Source organism: Elgaria multicarinata, chromosome 1 (genome assembly GCF_023053635.1).
Source record: "Elgaria multicarinata webbii isolate HBS135686 ecotype San Diego chromosome 1, rElgMul1.1.pri, whole genome shotgun sequence".
NCBI classification, from domain to species: Eukaryota; Metazoa; Chordata; class Lepidosauria; order Squamata; family Anguidae; genus Elgaria; species Elgaria multicarinata.
In genome coordinates this window covers 151,903,119-151,929,945 of record NC_086171.1, presented here as the reverse complement: position 1 = coordinate 151,929,945, position 26,827 = coordinate 151,903,119, and the positions used below count along the sequence as shown (strand labels likewise).

The following is a 26,827-nucleotide window of genomic DNA, read 5'->3' as shown; positions in this document are numbered from 1 at the left end:
TTTATATTGTATTTTGTATTTGTGTTTTAGACTGTTGGTTGTTTTATTATGCTTTTCATGGTTTTAATTTTTGTGAACCGCCCAGATTGCTTTAGCTATTGAGCTGTATAAAAATGTAATTAATTAATTAATCTGTTGCAGCAAAAAATAGTCTTGTGGCACCTTAAAGACTATTTATGGAGTAAGTTTTCATAACCTAGATTAGAATCTACTTTAGTAAACCAGTCATAGTTAAAACTATCAAATGCTGACCATTTATTTTAATGAACAAGTTGCACCATCTTCCTATGTTATAGGGCAGTGTTCCCCAACCTGGAACTTCAGTTCCCATCAGTCCCAGCCAGTCTGGGCAATGGCCAGGAATGCTAGGAGTTGTAGTCGAAAACATCTGGAGGGCACCAGAAGTCTATCCTAGATCGGTAGGGTCTCTCACTGTGTTTGTAAGAAAGAATAAATTTCTATTTGTAAAAAAAAAGAAAAAAAAGAATAATGGATGAATATTCTGCTTTGCAGAATGGCTCTGATGAAACATTCTGGCAATTACAAGCCAATTTCTGTGACAGAGACACAGACATCTTCCTTTTAAAAATAGATTTCTTCTTCAATCACATTGGCACATTTGGATATTAAGTTTGAACAGACGCTTTTGGTAATGTTTTTCTGTATATACTGATCAATCAACTAGTGCAAGTAATTAAAGGTGGGGCGGGGGTGTGGAAAATAGAACGAAAGGTCAGTACCACCTCCCATTTCTTTGAGAGAAATTTGATTTTTAAAAGCTTCAAGATGAATCCTCTCAATTTTGATGAAATAAAAAATATTAAAAGATAGCATTTCCTTGTGTTGACATAGATTTATTAAAATGTTTAAATTATATACATATAGAAAGTGTTCTCATCATTCAAGAATGTTAAAAAGGTCTCTTTGAAGCTTAGAAACATTTACATTTAGAAACTGATGTTAAAAATCAAAGCAATTTAGAGCACAGATATCCAGAAAAGAAATGCCTCCTGGGGGGAGATCAAAGGTTACCCTGATGAATTTTAAACCAAGAATTTTAAGATGTCTTTATTTATTTATTTATTTATTTGATATTGTATTGTTTATTCTCTTTTAATTAATTTTATGTATTTGATTTATATTGTATTGTTGTACTAATGTTGTTCCCCGCCTTGATCCAAAGGGAGAGGTGGGTAAGAAATAATTATATTATTAATTATTATTATAGGTTGGAATATCGTAATATGAAATTGGAAATTCAGTAAAGTACTGCTTAACAGCTGAGTCTGCAGCCTCACCCATAGGAATAAGGATTCTAGGGTGAACACAGTAGAGCCACCCATCTGATGGGCAGGGAAACCATGGGCAATCTTGTCTTTCTGAATATTTTAAAGGACAAGTGGACTATGGAAATAGATACAAGCATAACAGTTTAATATTCAAAGCAGATACCTGATTTATGCTGGAGTGGATTCACTGAAAAGAGGGCTGTTGTAGTCTGGCAACACATTTCACCCACAAACGGGCTTGATGAAGGATTGCTTTGTGGCTGTAAGTTAAAAGAGAGAGAGAGAGAGAGAGAGAGAGATAGTTTGGTAGGTTAGCACCTAGAAAATGCTCACTGTGCCCTATACAGGGAGATATAACAAAAAGCAAACCCTGACAACATTTTCATTATTGCACACAAAAAGGAAGTGTATCCCTTCTTCGCAGCTGTGGAATTAACACATGCATATATACAAACGAAGCAGGCTCACATTACCACACAGCTGCCCTGTGTTGCTTTTCCTCATTGTCTGCCTTAGGTTGTAAGTTTCTTGGGAGGAAGTACCTGCCTATTTTTGCCCATGAAACTCTCTATATGGTACCATATAAAATGATTTATATAAAAATAATAAAATAGGGCAATAGAAGACAATTAGCACCTCTGAGACCTACTTCAGATTCCAGTTCTCTAACAAGTTTGTAGCTACATTCACTAAAGCCACACTCTGTTTTAGAAAAAGAAGCAGAGAAGCAGACTGAACATAGAGAGGTTTGTTAAATGCAGAGACAAACTGCTAGCATTCTATGGGAGAAGAAAACCTTTAATGTGAAGACTAAATATTCATAAGGGCAAGGGGCAACAATATGTATGTTGCATATTGCTGGTGGTGGATGCTCTTTTGATCTTGGTTAGGCAAGCAAAATGTTCTTAAGTATAGCTTTTCATCTCTCTCCCTACTTTCCATGAGCATCTATGACACTCAACCATGCTGTGTTCTACAAATGGGATTCACTGCAACATTTACTGCAGATTTTTTTTTGGTAAGATGCAAACAGCCCTAAAATAGTATTTTGTACCTAGCCAGTGTAAGAATTAGGGCTATAATTTTCACACTTTTTGAGCCTCTGGGGCTTCAAAAAGACTGGAAGAGATACTCAATGTATATAAATAATTTGTGGGAGTAGTAAAGAGAAGGTGAATTATCGATGTTGCAAAATATATACCATATGCCTGGAAAAAAAATGTTTTTCAGATTTCACTTAAGGAAAAACATAGCACCTGGAGCCCTGAGGCTTGGTCTGTCTACTGGATGAAAAGGAAAGGAACCTCTCGTGCAAGCACTTGAGTCATTGCTGACTCCTAGTCATTGCTGACTCCTGCTTTCGCTGACGTTTTCTTGGCAGACTTTGTAGCGGGGTGGTTTGCCATTGCCTTCCCCAGTCGCAGTTACCTTTCCCCCAGCTAGCTGGGTACTCATTTTACCGACCTCGGAAGGATGGAAGGTTGAATCGACCTGAGCCGGCTACCTGAGAACCAGCTTCCGCTGGGATCGAACTCAGGCCGTGGGGAGTTTCGGCTGCAGTAACTGCCACTTACCACTCTGCGCCACACGTATGTATGTTATGGTGTATGTTATCTACTGGATAACATACACTAAAATACTGGATAACATACACCAAAATTTTCCTCATTTAGCCTGCTATCAGAAATAACGCAGCGCAGCAGGCAGACAACGTACTGTAAGAGTAGTTGGACATGTTGATTTTGTTTAACAGGGTAGATGTCAATGCCTTCCATGAGCTATTTCAGGCCTTAAAGTTCACTCTATATGATCCTTCCTCCACTTGTGCATGAAGCTTATTGTGTTGTCAGCATTATGAAGGCCAATTTGATTTGAAAGCCTGGGATTTGTCTCCTTGCCTAATAAAACGATGGAAATTTTTCAGAGAAAGTATTATTATTATTATTATTATTTGTAAATATTGTATTTTCTATTCTCAAGGGATTCCACAAGTTATTTGGCAGCATTATATTACATTTGTATTTAGCTTACAAGCCTGTTTTAAATTTAGCATAACTTCTAAATAAGGATGGAATAAAAACTGACAAGAAGCCAAAACAAGAATGAAAGAAAAATTCAACAAAACTACAGTATTTCGGGAAGAAAAGACTACACACACATATGTGCAAAGGCCAAAAGCCACAAAAACAAGCTGAATCAATTTGTGTACTGAAAGGAGAATATATTAAAAAAAACCTAGCAGAACAGTGCCAATCAATAGAATATTTATCCCATGATACAAGAGTCCAAAATCTGTGGCTGGGCTTGGTAGCCAACTATTATTTCCTAGTAGCTAGCCAGCTGCCTAAAGCACCTGATACACTAACTTACTTAATAAATGCATTAATGCATTATTATCATTATTAGTATTAATAATAATAATAATTTAAAAAATTCAAAGATATCATATTATATACCTTGACAGCTTGGTCCTTTCAAATTTAAGAGTGAAGCTTTTTGAAATCGAAGTTGTATTTCCTGTAAAAATAAAAAAATCTATAGAATGCTTTCAAATATAAAGCTATCAAAATGGGGGGGGGGGTATTTGGGCCAGTCATTTGCTTACTTTTTAATTCCATGTCCTACACATTTTACTGAAAATTGAAACAACAATGAAAGTTGTTTTTTCAGGAACAATTTATCCCATTCACTTACAGCACCATCCTCTGCACGTCTTCTCAAAAGTAACTCTCACTGAGTTCAAAGAGACTTGCTCCCAGGTAAGTGAGCATAGGATTGTGACCTTAATCAGAAACAATTTTTCAAGTCAGACTGCTGACGCTCCCTAGCCCATTGGCAAGAAAATATGATAAGATAATATCTACATAATCTGTTTCTTTTCAAACATCCAGGGCTGTGGAGTCGGAGTCGTGGAGTCGGAAGCAATTCTTGGGTTACTGGAGTCGGTGTCAGTAAAAATGTACCCATTCCAACTCCTAATAAATTTAAATTGTATATAGAGTTGCAATATGTATACTCACTTGAATTTTATATTCAAATGATACTTTAATCTCGAAAAAGGTTTATGTTACTTAACTGAGTTCATTTCTTTTAAAATGGTCATTTGTTAAGTTGTTTTAGGTGTTCAATTGTTTTTTACTTTTTGTAGTTTTGACTTTAATATAAAAGTATATACTTTAGATTTTTGAACTAGCAGAGAAAGTTGTTCCTGATTTTCTTTTATAGTTTCATATCCTATTACTTCATACTCTATAGTCTTTTGATAAACCACCCAGAGAACTTCGGCTATGGGGGCGATATAAATGCAATTAAATAAATAAAAATATAACCTCATTGTTTTCATTTTTGGGCTTCTGTAATAAATAAAATTAAAAAACCAGAATGACTTAGCTATAGCCTTTAGACCTGGGCTTTAACTGGTAAGGGTTCTAAAATGTTGCGTGCTTGCAGTCGATGTAGGAAATATATAGGAAATTTATTCCCTATGTCAATATATAATTAAAGGAGTCGGAGGTTTTATGTGCCAATTCCACAGCCTTGCAAACATCTGCAATCTTTTCTTTATCGTTTTTGAAACTTCAAAACTATTGTCTAAGCAGCAGGTGGGGGAGAAAGTGGAGAGGAGGGAAGAAATGGCTAATTCATAGGGAATGAATATGGTAGAGAGCGCGTGTTAGAGAGAAGGAGTAAGTAAAGAGAGGTTGCTTTTAAAGTCTTCCATTACTTTTTCTTTTCTTTTGCAGGTCCCTCTACTGATTACAACATAAAACCATCACTAGGGAACAATAGCAATTTCTCTTTTTCCCTCCTAGACACACCTTTAAATGTTTTTTTCTGCCAACATGTAATAAATAAATAAATAAACAAACATCTCTACCTGAAGTACAAGAATAACAGACAACCTTCTACCCTTTGGCAACACTGCTCCTCCCCATTGCTTCAGTGTTAACCGGCTTGTTTTCTGAAGGGATCCCTCTTCTACAATCATTCTACCCACAGTGGTTGTTTTTTGCTGCAGTGCTGACTAGCTGGAAGACCAGCAGAGGTGAGCAGAAAGATCAGAGGAAAGCAATTATGAAAGACCTGAGAGCACTGAAGCATAAATAAGGCAGTCCTTCCTACAACCACCAAAAACCTTTATGTCTACCTGCCTACTTTCTGAGAATATGGTAATAAAGCTCTCCTTCCTGAAACTCAAGCAGACTCTTCTACGTATGTTGCACTGATAGGGATATTATACAAGTAAGAGACAGGAATTATTTCTCCCACTTGACTTGGCATTGGAAAGGTCTCTGCTGGAATAGTACATTCAGTTCTGGTCAGCAAACTTAAAACAGATGAAGCAGCTGGAAATAACAATATACACAATTGGAAAACTGACAAATGAGACAAAGAAAGACTGAAGAAGCAGAATTTGTGTAACTTAAAGAAAATATAACTAAGTGAGGACTTGATAACAAGTCTTCTGAAACATGCTTGCCTTGAGGAGTGCAGGGATCAGTTTTTATTAATGAAAGCAGATGACAAGAAATAATAAAGCTAAAGTGTTGCAAAAAATTAGGAAGAACATTAGGAACTTTAGAAGCAACAAAGTTGAAGCACAGCAACAGGCTATCTTATTTTATTTACTGTATTTATAATCTTTCAGCCATCCCCTTAAACAAACAATATTAAAAAATATGCTGTAGTATCTTACACTGGTGGTTTTTAAAACCAGGTTAGGTACAAATTTTGTTAGATTGGCCTAAGGAGATTCAATCTAATTCAGAGCAAGAGCATTGAGCAATGACTTCCTAAACAGGGCTCCATCAATGGAGCTGTCAGCTCACAGCCCTTTAAAAAAAACAGCCTTGGGTACTATCCCTGTAATTAAACCTCAATGATACAAGAGGCCTCTTCCAACTTTGGAACACTCTGGAAACTTCATTTCTGAAAGATAAAAAGTTAGCAGCAATTGTTTAATAAGACAAAGTAACCCTTCTCCCAAAGCCAAATTATAGCTGTATGTTTATTAAAAACAAACAAACAACGGACTTGAATGTATCAAGTTACCTAAAAGAAAAATACTGGACAGATCATGAGCATAAAGAATTAATAGGGAATTCTTTATATTTTACCTTAATGGAGCAAGGGAAGCTCTTCAGTTCCGAAATGTTGTTATGCCTCATCACATTAGACATCTGGAAAGGAGGGAAGTAGCAGTATTATCCCTGACCCTTAAACAGCCATAATACATCTGAGATCCTCAGAGTTCTGAATGCCATATCTTTGGGAAGCACAGGATTTGCAACTAGTCTCTCAAGAAAACATATGCTATTTTAAAAGTGCCTGCTATCACTTATCTTTATTTTAATCTACAAGCTACTAAAATTAAGTTCTTGTGAGACACTGACAAGCTGTCACCGGGACTCACCGAAGACGAATTTAAAGTATTAGATGGACTGCATCATAAGATCATAAATAGCTCATCTATCATGGGTTCTTACAGAGCAAAATGAAGAAAAGATAGACTATCACATACAAGATAAGGCCTTGTACTTCAATTATCGAGAGCCCAACAATATATTTCCCTCCACATTTTATAGTTAGATTGCCCATGGTGTAGCTACTTGAGAGTTTTTAAAATTATTACATCCATATCTTAATTGGGTTTTTCTCTTGAAAGTAGCCTAAGGCAGCTTACATGATCCTCCTTGTTTTCAGTATAAGCCTCTGTGGTAGGTTAGGCTGAGAGTCAGTGACTGGCCGAAGTCAGCCAGTGAGCTTCATGATCAAGTGTGGACTAGAACCCAGCTCTCTCGAGTCCTAGTCTAATACCATAACTGCTACATCACACTGACAAAAAATACCTTTTTCTTAGAACAGCAAAGTCTCTGTGTGCATCTTTACTTTTCAGTTCTCTTAAATGTGCAAAGGACTGCAACTTTAGCTACTTGAAAAAATGCTACCCCAAAATAAAGGATCTAGTATGGAGCCTAGATAAGAGAAAGAAACTCCTAAAATGTCTGGCTATGCAACATGCACACATTTTCCAAAAAAATATATTATTCCAGAAATGCATGAGAAACTGCTCTCCATAAACTTCTATAGACTATTTTATAGACAATTAAAAAGACAGCCTTGGCTAAATTATTAGTGGGTGAAAAGTGACACCATTTACATTTCCAGAGAGGTGGTTCTATTTGTTTTACAACAAAAACAATAGTCTTCAGGGAGTTTAAAAACTAATACATTTATTACCGCATAAACCTCTGTGGACTAAAGTCCACTTCATCAGATACATGAAGTGTTTCCTGAGTTAACAGTATATGTACTGTTACATATATAACAGTAGATATATTAATGTATACTAGAATATTAAACAGGAATGGATACCACTATGGGTCAAACATTTTTTTCTGTTTAAGAAATACATAAACTAGATGAATCAATGTTTGAAAGTAATTACAATACATAGATCCACCATTCAGATGAAAAGATGTCATGCCTAGAAAAGACATAGAATTATGTCTGAATTATATAGATTGGAATATGAGCTCCATGGGAACCTCTTTTACAAAAATCTAACATCAATCTTCAGAAAGTCTTAATTCGGAGCAAGGCACATCTACCCATGGCTGCTAGGTATATCAAAGCTCCATGTACAGATGCTGGGGAAAGGCCAGCACCTTCATGTATTCCTGGTGAGAGTCCAGAGGCAACAGATCGCAAGATAACTATGGGTTATAAAGCTTACATCAGCCTTCCTCAACTGGGTACCCTCCAAATGTGTTGGAATACAATCCCCATGATTCCTAGCCAGCATCAGCATGCTGGCTGGAAATTATGGAAGCTGCAGTCTAACACATCTTGAGGGCACCAATTTGGGGGAAGCTGGCTTACATACAATTGCTGAGCAATTCCTATGTTCCCATTACAGCACTACATTGAAATGTTGGACTATAACTCCCATAACCCCTTACCATTGGCCATGCTGGAGGGCAGTTAGCTTACACTGGGAAGGACGTTGCAAGCTGAACAAGAGTCTCAAAGATTTGCCTACTCTGGTGTCATTACCATTTTATCTATTTATTTATTTATTGCATTTCTATACTGCCCAATAGCTGAACCTCTCTGGGCAGTTCACAAAAAGGCTTAGTACAGGCACAACAACCACTTAAAATCAGAACTGCACATCAAATCTCACCATAAATTTGACCTTCTTGGTGCTTTCCAGGTGTTTTGGACTACAACTCCCAGCAGCTTGAGCCAGCATGGCCAATGGTTAGGGATGCTGGGAGCTGTAAATCCAAAGCATCCGGAGAGCAGCACGTTGGGAAAGACAAGCCTATGAAAATGTCTTGTTTTTTCTCGCCCTGTTATTAACTCACAACTTGTTAGGTTATTAATCCCAGGATGTACCCCTCTAGAAGGAAACGGGACATACAGGGCGTTGGGGCTATTTTTACCATCCCTAACCACAAAACATGAAGGATGGGAAGGGGCACCTGCACTCCACCCAAGGATTTCTCACATTTGTTGTGGTCCCTCATGCATCTTCTCATCAGAGAGAAAAACCCTCCACATAGACACACACAGACACACCTGTGTGTGTATAGAGGTGGGAACCCCACCCCTGTATATCGCCGGCGAGGTGGGTGGGGGAAGAGTGCAAGGGCTGAGGCGTAGTCTGTCAGGAATATTTGAAATAGGAATGAGTGCCTCTGAACACGTGCAGAGTTCCTTCCTTTCACCACAAAGTAACCACAGCCTGACCCGCCACAAGCGTAGCTTCGGAGAACCAGGGCGGAGGGGACCTGGCTACAGAGTCCTCTCTTCGAAGCATCAGGCACGGAGCCCTCAGTCACCCCACCAGCCGCTCTCCAGCCCAGCAGCGGCTCGTAAGCCCCACTCACTCACTGGCTACTCTCCCCCTTGCCCCGCTGCCCCCCAGGGCAGGAGGGCTCCCCTCAGCACCATTCCCGCCGCCACCACCACCACCCCGCGCGATGCCCGCTCCTCCGAAGCGCGCTTCGCCCCTCACCCACCTCCGTGGCTGCCAGACCGCTTCGTCCCTCCCCACCCCGCCTCAGACGCCGCTCCTGCCCAGCCCCAAGCCGACGCGCTCTCCGCCGAGGGAGGGGCCACCAGGGGTTGCGTCATCGGCGAGGCCCTCCTTGAGAGCCTTTTAAAAAGGGAAGACCAGCGCATGCTCCAGGAATGCACGCTCGCTTGGGGTAGGAAACAGCGCAGGCGTACTAGGATCAGCGAGGAGAGCCGGCTGAGTGCCAAGGGTGTGCACATGCGCAAAACATGGGTACTGAGGAAGGGGAGGGCAAGAGAGAAATTCTTCTTCTTCTTCTTCCAATTCCGGATGGAAGGGAAGAAGAGTGGGGAAAGCGGACAATGCAACATGAAGCCTGTGGTTAAGAGACTAGAGTAGTAGCAGCACCGGCACGCTTGAGCTGTAGGGACGGAAGTTGCCGTGGGCCAATCACATCCTGACACTCTTGGGCAAGTTTAGAGTAGGTAGGCGTGAGACAGGAATGACCGCATGCGTGCAAAACGCAAACTCACCTAATCTGGATTAGGAACCGTTTTAACCACCCTGTCATACACGCGACGATTGCTCTTCCCGCTCACTCTTTAAGTGCCTGTTTGCAAATCACGTCCAGGAAAGCTTCTGCAGCAATACATTTGCTAGTCTTTAAGTCAGAGGTGGGCAATTTGTGGCCCTCCAGATGTTTGGGCCTAGGGACATAGGAAGCTGCCTTAAACTGAGTAAGACCATTGGACCATCTAGCCCAATATTGTCAACACTGACTGGCAACAGCTCTCTAGGGATTTGGGCAGGATTCTTTATTTATTTATCATATTATACCCTGCTCCTCAGCCAAAAAAGGCTCTTGGAGTGGCTTACACTTAGCAAAAAAGACAGTCCCTGCCCTCAGGCTTACAGTCTAATAAAGACATGACACACAAGGAAAAGAAGTCCAGGGACCTTCTGCATGGACCCAGTCACATTGAGCTACTGCCTCCCATCATTTATTCTTTTATTTACAGTATTTATATACAGCCCCATACCTAAAATAGATTCTGGAGCAGTGAACATACGAAATAAAACAGTAAAAGGATTTTTAAAAAATAAAACAGTATATTAAAATTGTTCATTTTAAAAATAAAATAAAATAAAAATCGTGGCTGGTCAGTTAATGAATGCTTCCAGGAAAAGAGCTGTTTTCAGAAGGCGCCAGAAGCAGCCTGCCTGATGCCTGCCTGAAACTCAGGGGCTGGGAATTCCAAAGAAAAGGGGCCACCACATTAAAGGCTCTTCTCCACTTGGGCCATAGGTCCATGCAGAACAACCAGGACCGTGGTCCTCTTTCACTGTTGGCACTGTTGGTCCTCTTTCACTGTTGGCTATGCTGGCTATGGCTGATGGAAATTGTTAGCCTGGAGGGCTACAAATTATCCACCCCTAGTTTAAGATGCTATGAGACTCTCCAGCTGTAATCTTATACACTCTTACCTGGGAGTAAGTCTCATTGAACTTAATTGAGCTTAATTCTGAGCAGTGGAAAGTGGTGGCTCTGATTTTGGTGGGGCTGTGAATCCTTACTGGGTTTCACTTAGAACCAGCCAGAATGCTAAAGGAGCTATCCGAAGTGCTGAACCCTATCCCCAAAATAGGTTCAGCACTTTGGACCACGAGCGTGCAATAAATCACTCATTTAGAGAAGCTCTTTAAATCAGCTTTCCCCAACCTGATACCTTCTAGATGTATTGGACTACAACTCCCATGGCCAGCAGCCATGTTGGTTGGGGATGGTGTGAGTTATAGTCCAACACATCCAAAGGACACAACGTTAGTAAAGGGTGCTGTAAATTAAATTTCATACTTCCCCTTCAAGACAGTGGGGGGAAATAATTGAAGGAAGGCACAGATGGGCAAATGTCAGGAGCACTAAGATGCTTTGTCTGTTTCACTCTCAGTTAACATCAACAACAGGCATTGTTTTGTGCAATATTTCATTTCACAGGAGTAAAATAAATACAAATTAAGACCTTGGGTAAGTTTGAGGCCAATCTGTAAATGAGAAACACTTAAAAAAATGGGGAGAAAGGAAGATTGCTAAAAGATATTATTGCTTGGCTTTTCATCATAGCTACCTTTTGGATGTGGATGTGTTTATACCATGCTGTCAACAGTTAGTAAGATCTAGCTAGTTCATGCAGCCACTCTGCACATTGCTTGCTGCTTGCTTGCTTTTAAACCCAGATTGTTCTGCCCATATGACTGTGCTGGAACCCTCAATAGGAACACTCCACATTGCAACATTTTATTTTGTAGGTCCCACATCTCAGCGGCTTTCAATACCATTGACCATGGTATCCTTCTGGAACGCCTGAAGGGATTGGGAATCGGGGGCACTGTGCTCCAGTGGTTCTGGTCCTACCTCTCGGGTAGGTTCCAGATGGTGATGCTTGGGGATAGCTGCTCCTCAAAGAAGGAGCTGTTGTATGGTATACCACAAGGCGCCATCTTATCCCCAATGCTATTTAATATTTACATGAAACCGCTAGGAGAGATCAACCGGAGGCGTGGGGCGGGGTGCTATCAGTATGCTGATGACACCCAAATATATTTCTCTATACCTTCGACAACAACGTCAGCTAAGGATAGTGTGTCTCCTCTGAATGAATGCTTAGAGGTGGTAATGGGCTGGATGAGGAAAAACAAACTGAAGCTGAATCTAGACAAGACGGAGGTGCTTACTGTCAAAGGCCACAACTTGAGTTTGGAGCTGTGTTAACCGGTTCTGGGTGTGGTTACACTCCCCCTGAAAGACTGCATTCACAGCTTACGGGTGTTTCTGAAGCAAACATCATGACCCTCCAGTTTCACTTCTGTGTCTAACCAGCACTTTCAGTGAGCTTTTTTTAGAGCAGGGAAAATGTGGCTTTTAATTGTGAAAGTGAAAGAAAGCTCCTCTTGTGTATTTGCGCTATTTCTGCTATAGCACAGTACCATCTAGAGGTTGGATAGTGGAAAGGCAGGCAAAGAAAAGCTCCTTTCGATTAACAGCCTCATGTAGAAAAGCTCTAAGTGGTGGTTCCTCTACCATAGGATTGCTCTGCTATTAGAGTCTAAACAACCAAATCAAAAACTATTTGGGACTGTTCACGCACACGGGAGACGGTGGTTAGGAGAACTACAGAGAAGGGAGAGTTAACGCAAACATGGCGCATGCACCTGACACGATTGCTGAAACATGCAGCACCATGTGGTTCCTTTACCTCTCCCCATTCTGTGGTTAGCCCATCATCCTCCCACCAGTGGCCACAGTGGGAGGAAGGAATCAGGTTGTTCTGGATGCTGTAGCCACATACGGTGATCTTGACCATAGAGAAAGTCTGTGCCGCTTAGAGTGTTGCCGAGGTGGTTTTTTTTTATAGAATGGCCATTTTTAAGCATGGGGAACCAGACAGTACTATGAGCCACTTGGGGGCCCTTAATCCCACTGCAGAGGGTGGTTCTCCAGGGTGGTTAAAATAGCCTTCATAGTCGTGGCTTTCCCCCTCCCACACAACAGACTAAGCCACCGTGGTTTCTTCAAAAATGCTAACCATTGTGGCTTAGTGTGAGTTCTGAACAGGCCCATTATTTGAGTATGCTTACAATTCTCATCTCAAGAAGGTGATGGGGAGGGAATGTCAAAAGTTTCACACAAAAGATTCAATCCAATTGAATGTGGTATCTCAGAACATCTCCCCAAAGATTGGCATTTCCAGTGAAAGCTATAGCTATGTGAGACCCCAGGCGACCTCATCCATCTTGTTTTCCTGGCCCCAGCAGCATTTGTCCCGGATCCCCTGTAGTATCACAAATGATAATGGGATGCAACGTTTGGGTTGCACTCTGCATCAATGCTCCAATAATTGTGCCGATAATTTACCTTTATCTGGACTGAAAGCTGTAATTAGGGCTTGTACTTTTGCCAGGAATGGTGGATTGTATTAACTTCCTATTTTATATAAAGAAATTAATGTATTCTTTTTTAAAAAAAGTAGAAGGGGAAAAAAGGAGGGAGGAAGGGGGAAAAAAGGAAGTAAGAGGCTATACCGGGTGTGTGGGTGTTTGGCGGGGGCTGGGGGGGGAGAATTGGATCAGCCTGCAATAGGTGGTCTAATCTTTTGCCTGACGTTATTAACTGCAGAAAGGGAAAGCTGCAGCCACATTTCTTTCTTCCTCACTTCCTGCTGTTACTGTTGTTCCCACACACTAACGTAGACAGGTTCAGTGAACTGGGCTTGGTTATGTCATTTCTGTCTCTTTTCTTTTCTTAGCTAGACTTGAACTAATCTGCACTAATTGGGTGTGATTATTCTTGATTTCTCACCTGTGCACCTGTGAAAGCAAACCATAGCAAAATGATCAAACTCCCACAGTTAATTTTCTTAGATTTGAATCGAAATTATTTCAGTCTTTAAACTCTTGTGCCAGGAACTACAGCATTAATTACCTTGAAATCATATTAATTACCTTGAAAGCATATATTGTCAATTTTACATAGGGAGGAGAAAGAGTCAAATCTACTTAGAGATACTTTCCGGTTGGTTTGTTTTTAAAAACTCCAGTTCTTCTAGGCAGTAGCTGCTTTTGTCTGTGTGTGTCCCGCACAAACATGTATCCCATCTAACGCCTCAACCTCTGCTCTGACTAGAACGAGTCACACATTCTATGATCCCTATTGAAAATATGGAATGACCCATAACATTATGGCTTGTGATCAGACAAATCAAGCCGAGTCATGGATCCCTGAAGACAAGAGACTCATCCTGCCATCTAATTCTTTTTTGCTTTAGTAAATATGGACTTATCCTCAACAATCATTTTGGGGGGAAATCTGTACAGTATCTTCCAAATGCTAATCATAGAACCACCACATTTTATCCATGAAAAACACCATTTGGACACACAGGTGCATGTACACAGACACACAGTCAAAAACCAGTCGAGAGAATATCGACGTTGAGCATACGTAACCACATCCAGCGAGCATTGAAATACTCCTGCAGACTCAAACACACACACTTTCCCACTTTCATCATTGCAATGACTTGCAGGCAGAGAAAAGAATTTAGAAGGACAAAATATTCAGAGCTTTAGAAGGCAGGGTAGAGAAGCGGATTGTCAGAAATAATAATTGATTAGAACAAAAGCAAAAAGAAACTGTTTATTGTAGTGCTGTTATGTATAGTCCCAGCTGAGGTCTGAGATGTGCTTTTTGGCATTATAGTGCTGAAGGAACTCAAGGCATCATTTAGACCAGGCATGGACAAACTAGTGGGACAACAAAAGGTTTTGTGGGACAACAAAAGGTTTCCTTTTTCTTTTTTACCGGAACCTTAAATTCTATCCATCAGAACCAGTTTCCAAATTGTGGCTGGAGGTGGGGCTAGATGGAGCCCAATTGTCTTCTACAGCCATACACTAGGATGGCCTGCATATACAAGTAGAAGCTGCATCCAAGTTACTACATAACATGGATTCTAACAGCCAAGTTTGCCGGGGGGGGGGGGGACTTTTGTTGCTATTTACTAAACACTCTGCTTGTCTACTGGAAATCCTCTTTGGGGAGGAGATGGGGCTTCAGGAAGGGGGAGAGGCCTCAATAGGCCAAGTTGAGAGCCTTTGTGGGCCTAGGCAGGATCTACACTAGTGCTTTATAATGGTATTGAAGTGCACTGACAACTGTATATGACACATTCCATATACCTTTTTCAAACTGCTTTCAAAGTGTTTTATTCTACTTGGTGTAGATCTGGCCCAGATGTATCTGTCCCACATTTGTGTTTTTAAAAGCCCTAAAGGATGAGATCTCACTACCTCACTACTTGAAACAGAAACACAGTGAACCTGAACAGACTGAAAATAAAACCAAACAAGTGAGCAGTATCTGGGAAAGAAGCTTGAAGAGCTTTTCCCGCTACACAGTGCCAGTAAGAGCAGCACACAACCAGAGATCCAGCAATAAATGTAGGAGGTAAAAATGGAATGCATTACAGGCACCCTCAACCTAGCTGAAAACAAGGGCAGAAAAGGACAATATGTATGAATTGTGTGTTCTCTGGGACAATCTGTACTTCACCATAGATTGGCCATGCATCACAGAGAAATCTTTAAAAGCAGGTGCAATTAAATTAAAGGACGGTGTTCTAACCCTTGCCACTCAAAAGCCCCATACAAGAGGGTGAGAAAGGAAATCCTGAAAAAAGCTGACATACATCCTCCTCATACTGGTTTTTGTTGTTGATTATATTTAAATGCAAAGAGGGTGATTGGGTTTAAAAAAGAAAGGCAGATTGGATATGCACATCACATCAGATTTTTTTCCAGTTCATCAAACAGAAGCTTACTTGGCTCAACATTTAAATGCCAATTTTTCGTTGTACGTCAAAGCATTTCTGTCAAAACTATAGACAGGAGTTAATGGCACCATAATTTTGAGAGCTGATTCTAAATGGTGCAAGCAAAATGATCTTATCAGCACCAAAGTCTCATAAATAAAATCTCAGTGGGAAGGCATAGAATGTGTGGAGGAAAAATGGTTTCCAATCAATATCCCTGTACAACTACAATGCAATTTAGGTGGGGAAAATGGAATTAAGGACAGTGTCAATTGTCCTGATGGTTAAGGCATGTCTTTACTAAGGGAAAGAAAAGATATATCTTCCAACAGAGCTTTTCATTTTTCTCCTATTGGCTTTGATGAACAGACTCTTAGAACTGAAGGGGTGGGGGAGAAAACAGGATGTCATGTAACCTACCTTGTTTATGCGTCAGGATTGTTCTCTTCCAAAGACACCCAGGTCTAATTGTTTCTAATAAGAGTAATCTTGATTAAGCTGTGTCACACGGATCGAAAACAAGGTACTTGTCTTGGGCAAGGACAGGATTCTGTACAGTGAGAGCTGGTGGCCCCAATGTCAGCGGTCCAGTGAATCCATTCTGGGTGCTTTGCACCTTGGATAGTTCCCTTATTCTGACTGAAATCCAGAGCAGATTCACAGACCCACTGACATCGGGGCCACCAGCTCCCACTGGTTCTGTAGAACACACCCACACAACTCAAAAATAAAACTGTTTTGCACACTTACAGGGGAAGAAAAAAAATCCATAGAACCACCAATTTTCTTCCAAAATGTAGTTCCCAGACACTCTTTCAAATGTCAGATTTGCCTATAGGCCCCAAAAGGTTACTTACCCCTTAAGAGTTATATAGTGTACATGTCCTAAAATACTACAAATGGAATAAATTCATGTAACTCTCTATAACAGTTATTTACATCATCGAAAGATAAAGCTAACTAATTCATAGACAACACAATGAAGTGAGATCACAGTTATTCACTTGCCACTATTGCTATTTTGACCATGAATGTGGACTTTAAAACGGTGGCACTATTATGACCTGAGGTAAAAATGTCCCTTCACCAGAAAAAAAATGATCTCAGCCCTGCCAAAAGGCCTTTTCAAACCAATTAACAGCTACACTGGCATTGAAAACATATCTTAGAAAAAAGCATTTCAGCCTGTGAAAAACATGAGGGAGCTATGCATCAGAAATAATACTGGAATATGGAAGACTAATAATTATAACAAGGGATTTGCATTATAATAATACAAGCTCCTACTTATCTTGGGAGGCTTTCTCTGGTTTTTAATTGCTAATTTAATTAGTTCTCTTTATCCCTTGAAGGCTTGATGTCTGTTGTCTACCTGTTTACCAAGCTTGCTAACTAGCAGGAACAGATCTAATCAATTCCTAAATCCCCTGCTATAGTTAAAGAAAACAGCCTTAAAAACCCACAGACTGTAGGAGACATTACAGCTCTATTCTTTCCATCCTCTGGTTAACTTAGCAAATGCTTAAATTTGGAACTCGAATTTTGTTGTTGTTCATAGCATGCAATATATTCATTCCTGTAAAAGAAAAAATAAGATCTATTTCTGATCAGGATATTAGATACAGCTTCCCTACAATGTGGATTTATGTTAATGTTGTGCCCAAAGCATTGAATCTGAATCTGAAATAATGAATCAATTATTTACCCAGAAGTATCGCCAAAAGAAGCATCAGTGACGTGCATTCTCTTTTTGCATTCCTGGTACAATGTGTGATGGCGAAGTCACAAGTCTTTTCCTGCTGTTAGATATGTGTGCAGCTCACTGTGAAGAAGATGCATAAGTTCCTCTTTGCACATTACATTGGATGCATGTAAAACGGATACATGAATCAACCACACTTTCTTGGTTAGCGCTTCCTGTGCAAAACCATCTTCAGTCCATTGGAGTTCATATATAAGACCCAGTAGATTTAAAGGTCAAATTATAAAGAGTCCTTGCCTTTAATCTGTTTGGGGAGTCCTAAGCATGTTGGCTGAGAAGTAAGTCACTCTTACCTGGTTCATATTACATGACAGCCAACCATAGCTTAATTTACCCACGGGGCGGTTGTGTTGTTTGTTGTGTCATTTGAACCCAGGTGGCAGGGGTGGTTTGAGGTAAATTAAGACATTGCGGGCTGTCGTGTCATGCAAACTAGACCACTGAGTTCAACTGGACTTACTCTCAGGTAAGTGTATATAGGAGTGCAGCCATGGGAAATTAAAGCTGCATCAGTGAGCTGATTAATTGGTATGTGCTGCCTGATGAATTGGAGGGGGATTTCTTAGACGATCAAAAAGAGGTTTCAACTGATGAATTGAATAGATTAATCAGTTGACAAATCTCTAGGTTCCCTAAAAAGGTACCCCAATTAATGGGGTACCACATTAAAAGATATACAAATACTTCTAAAACCTCAGATGGCAGGCAGCATATCTTAGAACAGGGATCTTAGAAGAGGCATTCTGCCTTCTCTCACACAGGAGGAAACACCTCTTCTGAGATGAGGCCTGAAGCAACACAGAGATGCATAATCTACATACAATATATGCCTTACCAAACACTGTTTTATTCATATGAAAATATATGTAGATTTGATTGATATAATATAAAACACATGCACAATCCTAAACAAGTTTAGATAGAAAAAAGTTCTCCAACTTCCAACATTCCCCAACCTGCATAAGATTGCGCCTTTTGGTTTCTTTAACTGGTTGATAAAGGACATCATCAAGAAAAGCCCAGACCATGCTGAACCAATTTTGGGCAGCATATTGAGAATCAAAGTTCAGTGTCCCCATACAGAGAGCAACAGAGGGTGAAGGATGTGTTGAAGGATGATATAAGAAATTTGGATTGAATAAATATGTGAAATTCAACATTCTCAGTAAGGGTTTAATCCTATGTATGTTTAGACAGGACAAACAAAAACCTGTCTAAACATCCATAGGATTGTGCCCTAAACCAATTTGGTCTTGTTATGTGAATTTAGAGCTTCTCTATATAAGTGATTTATTGCACGCTCATGATTGGTCACTCACAGAAGTTTGCTGGTCCTTTACATGATGCCATCAACCTCCATGAGGTCTCCCATGCTTTTTTAAAAAACACACAGAGATAATGCAGTATTTAAATTATTCTGGGATTTCCCCAGCATGTAAAGTTTCCGTGGCATTATAATTCTGCCACTACATGGCACTGTTTCATTTAACAGAAAAGCATTGCCCAGTGGGGAATTTTTCAATACACAATCATGTGCTCACCATCTAAAGGACCCACAGTGAACACAGAAAGACCCGAGAAAAAGAAAGCCTAGTAAGGATGTGGGGATTTTTTGCAATGTAGAGATGCCCTTTGGCTCAACTGTTTTTTTGAGCACCCCAACATTGCCACTGAATGACAGGGGCTAAAATGCTCTGGATCACATGCAGTAAAAAAATAAGAAAAAAATGTGTTGCTGCTCCTTTGGTGGTAAAGCTGTGGAGACAAATCCAAGCAGGAAAAAAATCCCAAAGAACAATGAATGAGAATACCTAACACTTTACTATTACTTTTTTGCAGAAATTATTTTAATCTATGAGTTTTTTGTGTCACAAATAAATGCTGTCAGTTCCAAATTCTGTGCAATTTTAATATTTAAATTTCATAGGCAGAAAAAGAAAGTCAACACAAGATATAAATATTGATGTAGACAGTATAAAACCTTGACTAAATAAACTAGTAAAACGTATCCATGTATGTGGCTCAGATAATTTTTTTAAGAAAGAAAAATCACTACATCTCTTATAAAAAGAAAAGTGTAGCATTTAACAGCCAATGGGAAAATAATTACTGAGAAATATGGGAAGGAAGTCATGGCTCAGTGGTACTTTTGAATGTAGAAGATCCCAGATACAACCCTCAGCATCTCCATGCTTCTTAGATAGCTGGGCTAGGAAAACCTTTGTGAGTGAAATTCTGGGGACTCACCACCAGCCAGGATAGACAGTACTGGATAACAAATGTTCCTTTGATATGACTGTCTAAGGCTGTTCGTATTTTCTATAATGGAACTTTCATGGCTGGTAGCTAAAATTACAAAGACCACCAAAGCAAAAGATCTCCTTGTTTCACAATCCATAACTGCATTCCATTAAGAAATGGTCAGTTGTTTTGTGGTGCTGATTACACTCCTAGCCTTGATATCAGTACGAGTGGACTTGTATCTCCCCTATAATAGTGTTTCCCCTACAGTAGAACATGGCTTGGCTCACTGACATGATTAACCTGCAGCTATTTGCTCTTACATGAAAGCATCTGCTCTGTTTTTGGCACATTTGCCAGCAGAGAAGGATACATGTTGAGCAGAAGCCTTGCAGGTTGAGGGAAAGCAGGACCGAGGACCAACCTCCTAGTTCTGTTATTTCTTCTATTATTTTCTATTACTTGTGACTTATTGGCAAAAAAATCTTCTTCTGATCAAGTAGTCTAGTATCTAGAGTCTAATCCCATAGTCTGGTATCTTCTCATCATCTCTGTCTCTCCCGATGAAGCCACTTTCTGCTGTCTTTCAACTCTTCTGAAGCTGTGCAGGGACGATCAACCATTTCCCCCCATGCAGTATAAGGCAGTGTTACTGGTGGATCTTTTGTTCTTTGACAGACTAAAGGGGTGATGGTATCCTTCTGTTAGGATTACTTTCATCATTTATCTTCTGGCCTCTGTGGAGAAATTCTCAGGTTATTTCCTCTTCCGTCCATCTTTCATATACGAGGCAATTGGCCTGAGGTAGGCCTCAGGAGGATGAAATGAAAACAGAAGGGTATATATACCTACAGCCACTGGGGTGGGGTGGGGTGAGAGACAGGAAAATAAAGCTCATGGAGACCATACAAACTATTTCAAAATGTATCAATAATTTTGAGATTTAGCCCCTAGAACAGGAAGTTCCTCACATTCCTGGCAGTAGTCCATTGGAACATCATGTAGTCCTTCATCAGAAAAGTTTGTCCATGTAAATGACAATTCTGCAATGCTGACCAAAAGCCTTCAATGGCAAATCCTTTCCGTCATTTCCTTCTGCAAGAAAGGGGAGACGGGGAAAAGAAATTTTATTTTGGAGTATCTGGGTCAACATAACCTTTAGGAAACAGCCCTATGATTCCACTTGGTGCACAAACTACTTTGAATCTCTCGTAGTATTGACAAATTATAGATAGTCCAGCTACTCACCCCATCAGTGATGCAAAATGGGGAGGGAAACAAGCAACCCTTTGCTACATGTCATAATCCTGGGTATCTAATCAATGTTTATTTTTTGCAGATATTAAATACAAAAGTAAAAAAATAGTTTACTAACTCATAATTGCAGCTACAGAGAAAGATCCAATGGTGCACTATCACTAGCAGTATTGATGTTGCGTTAGCAGAGACCAGCCTTGCGTGTCTATAGCACTTGGTAGCGCAATGGGTTTCCTAAAGGCATACTGCTGGATCCTTCCCTATATTTCCTCATTCTACACAGCAATTGCAGCTTTCCCAGTAATTGGGGCGGGGGACACTGATTTTTTTAAATACCACCTTCCAGTCATTAAGGCTACAAAGCATTGGGCCTGTTCAGACAACATGCTAAGCCATGGTTAGGCCACTAACCCTTTTGCAACAAATGGTTAGTGAGCGTGTTTAAATCATAGTTATGTAGCCACTATGGTTAGGAATGGTTCACACAACACACTAAGCCATAATGTTTAGCTCAAAGCACTTAACCACCGTGGCTTAGTGTGTCATCTGAACAGGGTTAGTGAGTTTTATTTCTACCCACCGACCCCCCAAAACGTTTTAAGTTCAGGCTTTTAAGGGTATCTTTGGACAGCATATCTGCTGGCACACTTTGCTGCCTGCAGAAGCCCCGCCTCCCACATTTTTCTTTTTTTGCCCCTTCAGCACATATTTCTGAAACTGTAACAATGGATTGAAATTTGCTTGGAGAGAGAATTATGCTCCCACCCACTCCAAATATGGTCAAACTTTGTCTCTAATATGTTTCCTATGTATTAGGAGCAGAGATCCCAAAATGTGAGCAGTCCACAAAAAAGATAAATACACGACAACTTTAATCACAAAGGGTCTCCTGTTCACATGACTAATGGATGCATATAGAAAAAGCACTAGAAAAAAATCATACATGATGGTATGTAACCAATGGAATTCAGGATTTGAGTTGAGAAGCAGTGGGAAAATGGGGGCCACTACATGGGTAAACAATAAGACCTGTGTTTGCTAAATAGGTCTGTTTTTCCTTTAAGTCATTTGCTCCATTCAGCTGGAAATATACGTAGTGAGTTATGAAATGGGACTGGGACCATTGCCTGTCAAAGAATCCTGTTCCTTCTGAGCTTTAAACAAAAAATGCCCATATGGTTTCAGATTTCTATGCAAATACAAAGACTAGAAACTTGCTTTTAAACAAAAATGAATGCTGCATGAAACTATATAATTCTGCAGTGTATATGATATTCTGTGATTTGTGGCATGATCACAGCCATGATTAATTGCTTACACCTACCCATGAGCAACTGTTGCATTAAAATGAGTCAACTACTAGCAGACTCCGAGCTTTTTGATAAATGCTGAATTTAGCAGCTTTTATAGCAGTCTCATAAAAATATTGAAAAGGTTACAAATCAACATGTTAATATCATTGACATTTACTATGCAGGATTTGGGAGTGGAGAGAGAAACCTTTTCTAGATAATCTCTGTTACAATTTGGACTTAACATTCAAACTAACCTTATAGTTAAAAAGAATAAAAGGAAGTTTTGGCTGCTTTCAAAATCTAGTTCTTCAATATGTTTTCATCTTGTCATGTATATATCATACAATGTGAAATAATATTTTGCATCAATAAAGTGGATTTTGAGTGCTCAAAGCACTTCTGATACATTTCTTAACAGATATTAAAACAATGTTGGGGCTATCTACATGCCCAATTTACCCTGCGGTGGCTGTGCAGTGGTGCTGCATTGTTTATATGATGCAGCAGCCAACTTGCAGACACCACAGGGATTTCCCCCAAAACTGCAGGTTTAAAAAGTCACTGACTTATTGCAACTTTTTCCTCTGCTCCAAGGTCACCACCATAGTTCCACCATCTGTCAGTGGTGACCTCGATTCGGGTTGAGGCTGGGAGTGTTCTGCGGGTGGATTGAGGCCAATGTTAGGTTGCTTGGAGTGCAGGAAGGCAGAGGGCAGAAGGGCATGCTCTATGAGCCGAATGGCCACCAGAAAGTCCACACTCCCTCCTGCCATGAAGATTAACTGTTCCCACCCTGCAGTTGCGATGCTGTGGGGGTTTTAAGGAATAAGTGGCCGAAGTGTCGCCAGACACAGACACACAGACACACACACACACACCAGTTAAGTAAGGCAGTGGGTTAGATCCAAAGTTCCCCTTCCTCTAATGGAAGGAGCCTTCATTTGATGGAAGGGCTCATTCTGTTGATAGAAGATCTCTTTCTGTCCGAAAAGGGAGAAAATAATGGATCCATGCCAGTATTTTTATCCTAACACTGCAGATGGGAAGCCCGAGAAGAAGTAGCTTGCCTCCAGCTGCCTAAATACATTCATGGCTGAGGTGAGATCTGAACCAGGGACTGCCTGGGACTGATTAAAATCAATTTGATCTGATAGATGCTTGCAAAATGTAGCACATAAAGATCTAGCCCCAAACTATGGAAAATGTTATTCTTAATTTCTTAAAGATAATCCTAATCATTTCACAAGGAAATTTGAGACAATGCCAGTGATTTTTCTTTTCTTGGCAGACAACCTTACATTTCTGAATCGATTACAGCTTAAAACAGCCTAAAGGTTTGAAAGAAATAAGATGCTGAAAGAAATAAGATGCTGAAGTGAGACATGAGCAGCAAAAATAGGACAGAACTTCAATGCCTCTTGGAGTTGCCTTGGTGATAACCAAAAGGGTCAAGAGAAGCTGATATCCACAAAGGTTTGTGGTGTTGTGTCTAAAATCCAATTTCTCTGTTTTCTTTTACTATTACAAAAAAGGCATTGGTAGCAAAAAAGTGAAATGCACAATTTATGTAGGGTATGTGTATAAAATCAACATCTCATCAAATATCACTGTGTTAATAAGAAAAGGTATTTAGTTGGGGAATGGCATACAATGTGCTCCTCAGAATGAATTCACATAGTCATATGTTTTATGCATATAAGATTGTGAAACAAATGGGGAACCTTCCATTACAGGTGACTTATCATGGGGAGAGCCAGTTCATGTGAGTCAAACCATCTGAAAGAGTATACATTATGGAGAGGGAAGCTTGCACAATGAAGCCTATCATCTGAATCACCATGAAAAGGAGTCATAAGAATCTAACCTAAACAAATCAAAAAGTATTGGAGACACCACGATGAATGATTTATGGTAGCAGAGGAACATCTGACGCTGCCTTGTACCGAGTGAGATCTTGGGTCCATCTGGCCCAGTATTGTCAACACTGACTACTTTGCCTCTGCATGTTCTCTATGACCAACATGGAGGCCTTTAATTAATTGTGCTGAAATAAGAATGTGTAGCATTATATCTCTGGCTGATAAAGTTAACAATAAGTTGTTTAGGCTGACTCAGTTAGCCACAGTCATTGCTGCTTATGGAGATCCATGCTCCTACCAAACTAGTTATCTGAACTGCTTTCCATATTTATTTATTTATTTATTTATTTATTACATTTTTATACCGCCCAATAGCCGAAGCTCTCTGGGCGGTTCACAAAAATTAAAATCATCATAAAACAACCAACAAGTTAAAAATACAAATACAAAATACAATATAAAAAGCACAACCAGGATAAAACCACGCAGCAAAATTGATATAAGGTTAAAATACAGAGTTAAAACAGTATAATTTAAATTTAAGTTAAAATTAAGTGTTAAAATACTGAGTGAATAAAAAGGTCTTCAGCTGGCGACGAAAGGAGTACAGTGTAGGCGCCAGGCGGACCTCTCTGGGGAGCTCATTCCACAACCGGGGTGCCACAGCGGAGAAAGCCCTCCTCCTAGTAGCCACCTGCCTCACTTCCTTTGGCAGGGGCTCACGGAGAAGGGCCCCTGTAGATGATCTTAAGGTCCGGGTAGGTACATATGGGAGGAGGCGTTCCTTCAAATAACCTGGCCCCAAACCGTTTAGGGCTTTAAATGTCAATACCAGCACTTTGAATCGGGCCCGGACCTGGACTGGCAGCCAATGAAGTTGTAAAAGGACTGGCGTAATATGATCTCACCAGCCAGTCCCTGTTAGTAAACGGGCTGCCCTGTTTTGTACCAGCTGAAGCTTCCGGACCGTTTTCAAAGGCAGCCCCACGTATAACGCATTGCAGTAATCCAAACGAGAGGTTATCAGAGCATGGATAACTGTAGCTAGGCTATCACTGTCCAGATAAGGGCGCAGTTGGTATATCAGCCTAAGCTGATAAAAGGTGCTCTTTGCCACTGAGTTCACCTGTGCCTCAAGTGACAGTTCTGGATCGAAGAGCACCCCCAAACTACGGACCCGATCCTTTAGGGAGAGTGCAACCCCGTCCAGGACAGGGCAAACATCACCTCGCCGGACAAATGAACCACCCGCTAACAGTACCTCCGTCTTGTCTGGATTGAGTCTCAGTTTGTTAGCCCTCATCCAGTCCATTACCGTGCCCAGGCACTGGTTCAGAACAGTCACTGCCTCACCTGGGTTTGATGAAAAGGAAAGGTAGAGCTGCGTGTCATCCGCATATTGATGACACCTCAGTCCACATCTCCGGATAACCTCCCCCAGCGGCTTCATGTATATGTTAAACAGCATAGGGGATAAAATAGAGCCCTGCGGAACCCCATGGCTTAGGAGCCACGGCACAGAGCAATAATCCCCCAGCACCACCTTCTGGAATCGGCCATCCAAGTAGGAGCGGAACCACTGCAACGCAGTACCTCCAACTCCCAGTTCAGACAACCTATCCAGAAGGATACCATGGTCGATGGTATCGAAGGCCGCTGAGAGGTCCAGGAGAACCAACAGGGTCGCACTCCCCCTGTCTCTCTCCCGACAGAGGTCATCCCACAGGGCGACCAAGGCAGTTTCCGTTCCAAAACCAGGCCTGAAACCCGATTGAAATGGATCTAGATAATCCGTTTCATTCAAGAGTGCCTGGAGTTGTCCTGCAACCACCCGCTCAAGCACCTTGCCCAGGAAAGGGATATTAGCCACCGGCCTGTAGTTGTTAACATCTTCCGGGTCCAGATTAGGCTTCTTCAGGAGTGGTCTAATTACCGCCTCTTTTAAAGAGGCCGGCACCACTCCCTCTCTCAAGGAGGCATTTACAACCTCCTGGACCCAGCCGGCGATCCCCTCCTTATTTGATGTAATGAGCCACGAGGGGCAAGGGTCAAGCACACAGGTGGTCGACCGGACTTGGCCAAGCACCTTGTCCACATCCTCGGGCCTCAATAACTGAAACTCATCCAATAAAACTGAGCCGGACGGCGCTCTGAACGCCTCTACTAGTGGTGCTGCATTAAGTGTGGTGTCCAATTCATGACGAATCTGAGCGACTTTATCTTCAAAGTGCCGTGCAAACTCGTCACAGCGTGCTACCGAGGGTTCAACTATCTCACGCCCTGGCCCAGAGTGTAACAGGCCACGAACCACTCGGAAAAGCTCCGCCGGACGACACCGAGAAGACGCAATGCTGGTGGAAAAGAACTGCCTCTTTGCCACCCTCACCGCCACAGAGTAGGCTCGATAGTGAGCTCTAGCCCGTGTTCGATCAGACCCAGCACGAGTTTTCCTCCACCTGCGTTCTAGCCGGCTCCCCTCTTGCTTCATCGCCCTCAGCTCAGATGTATACCAAGGAGCTGACCGGGCTCTGCTCAGAGGGAGAGGACGCTTGGGCGCGATCGTGTCAACCGCCCGAGTCATCTCTGCATTCCACAGAGCGAGCTGGGCTTCGACAGGAGCACCGGCCATATCAGCAGGAAAATCCCCCAGAGCCCTCTGGAATCCATCGGAGTCCATTAGCCTCCGGGGGCGGACCATTTTAATAGGCCCCCCACCCTTGCAGAGGGGAAAGG

At 41.1% G+C, this 26,827-nt stretch overlaps 2 protein-coding genes across 2 annotated transcripts in view; both read right to left on the bottom strand.

The window, feature by feature from the left end:
• MKNK1 (MAPK interacting serine/threonine kinase 1) overlaps nt 1–6,666 on the bottom strand; it is a 32,120-nt gene extending 25,454 nt beyond the window's left edge. Inside the window, exons 1-2 of the mRNA XM_063139300.1 lie at nt 6,407–6,666; nt 1,453–1,549 (exon numbers count right to left, since the gene is read on the bottom strand). Coding sequence (XP_062995370.1) covers nt 1,453–1,549; nt 6,407–6,469 — 160 coding nt within the window. The 5' untranslated portion in view covers nt 6,470–6,666. The remainder of the gene's footprint in view (nt 1–1,452; nt 1,550–6,406) is intronic.
• Nucleotides 6,667–20,236: 13,570 nt separating this feature from the next.
• MOB3C (MOB kinase activator 3C) overlaps nt 20,237–26,827 on the bottom strand; it is a 42,149-nt gene continuing 35,558 nt past the window's right edge. Inside the window, exon 4 of the mRNA XM_063139327.1 lies at nt 20,237–20,778. Within this exon, the coding sequence (XP_062995397.1) occupies nt 20,749–20,778 (30 nt within the window). The 3' untranslated portion in view covers nt 20,237–20,748. The remainder of the gene's footprint in view (nt 20,779–26,827) is intronic.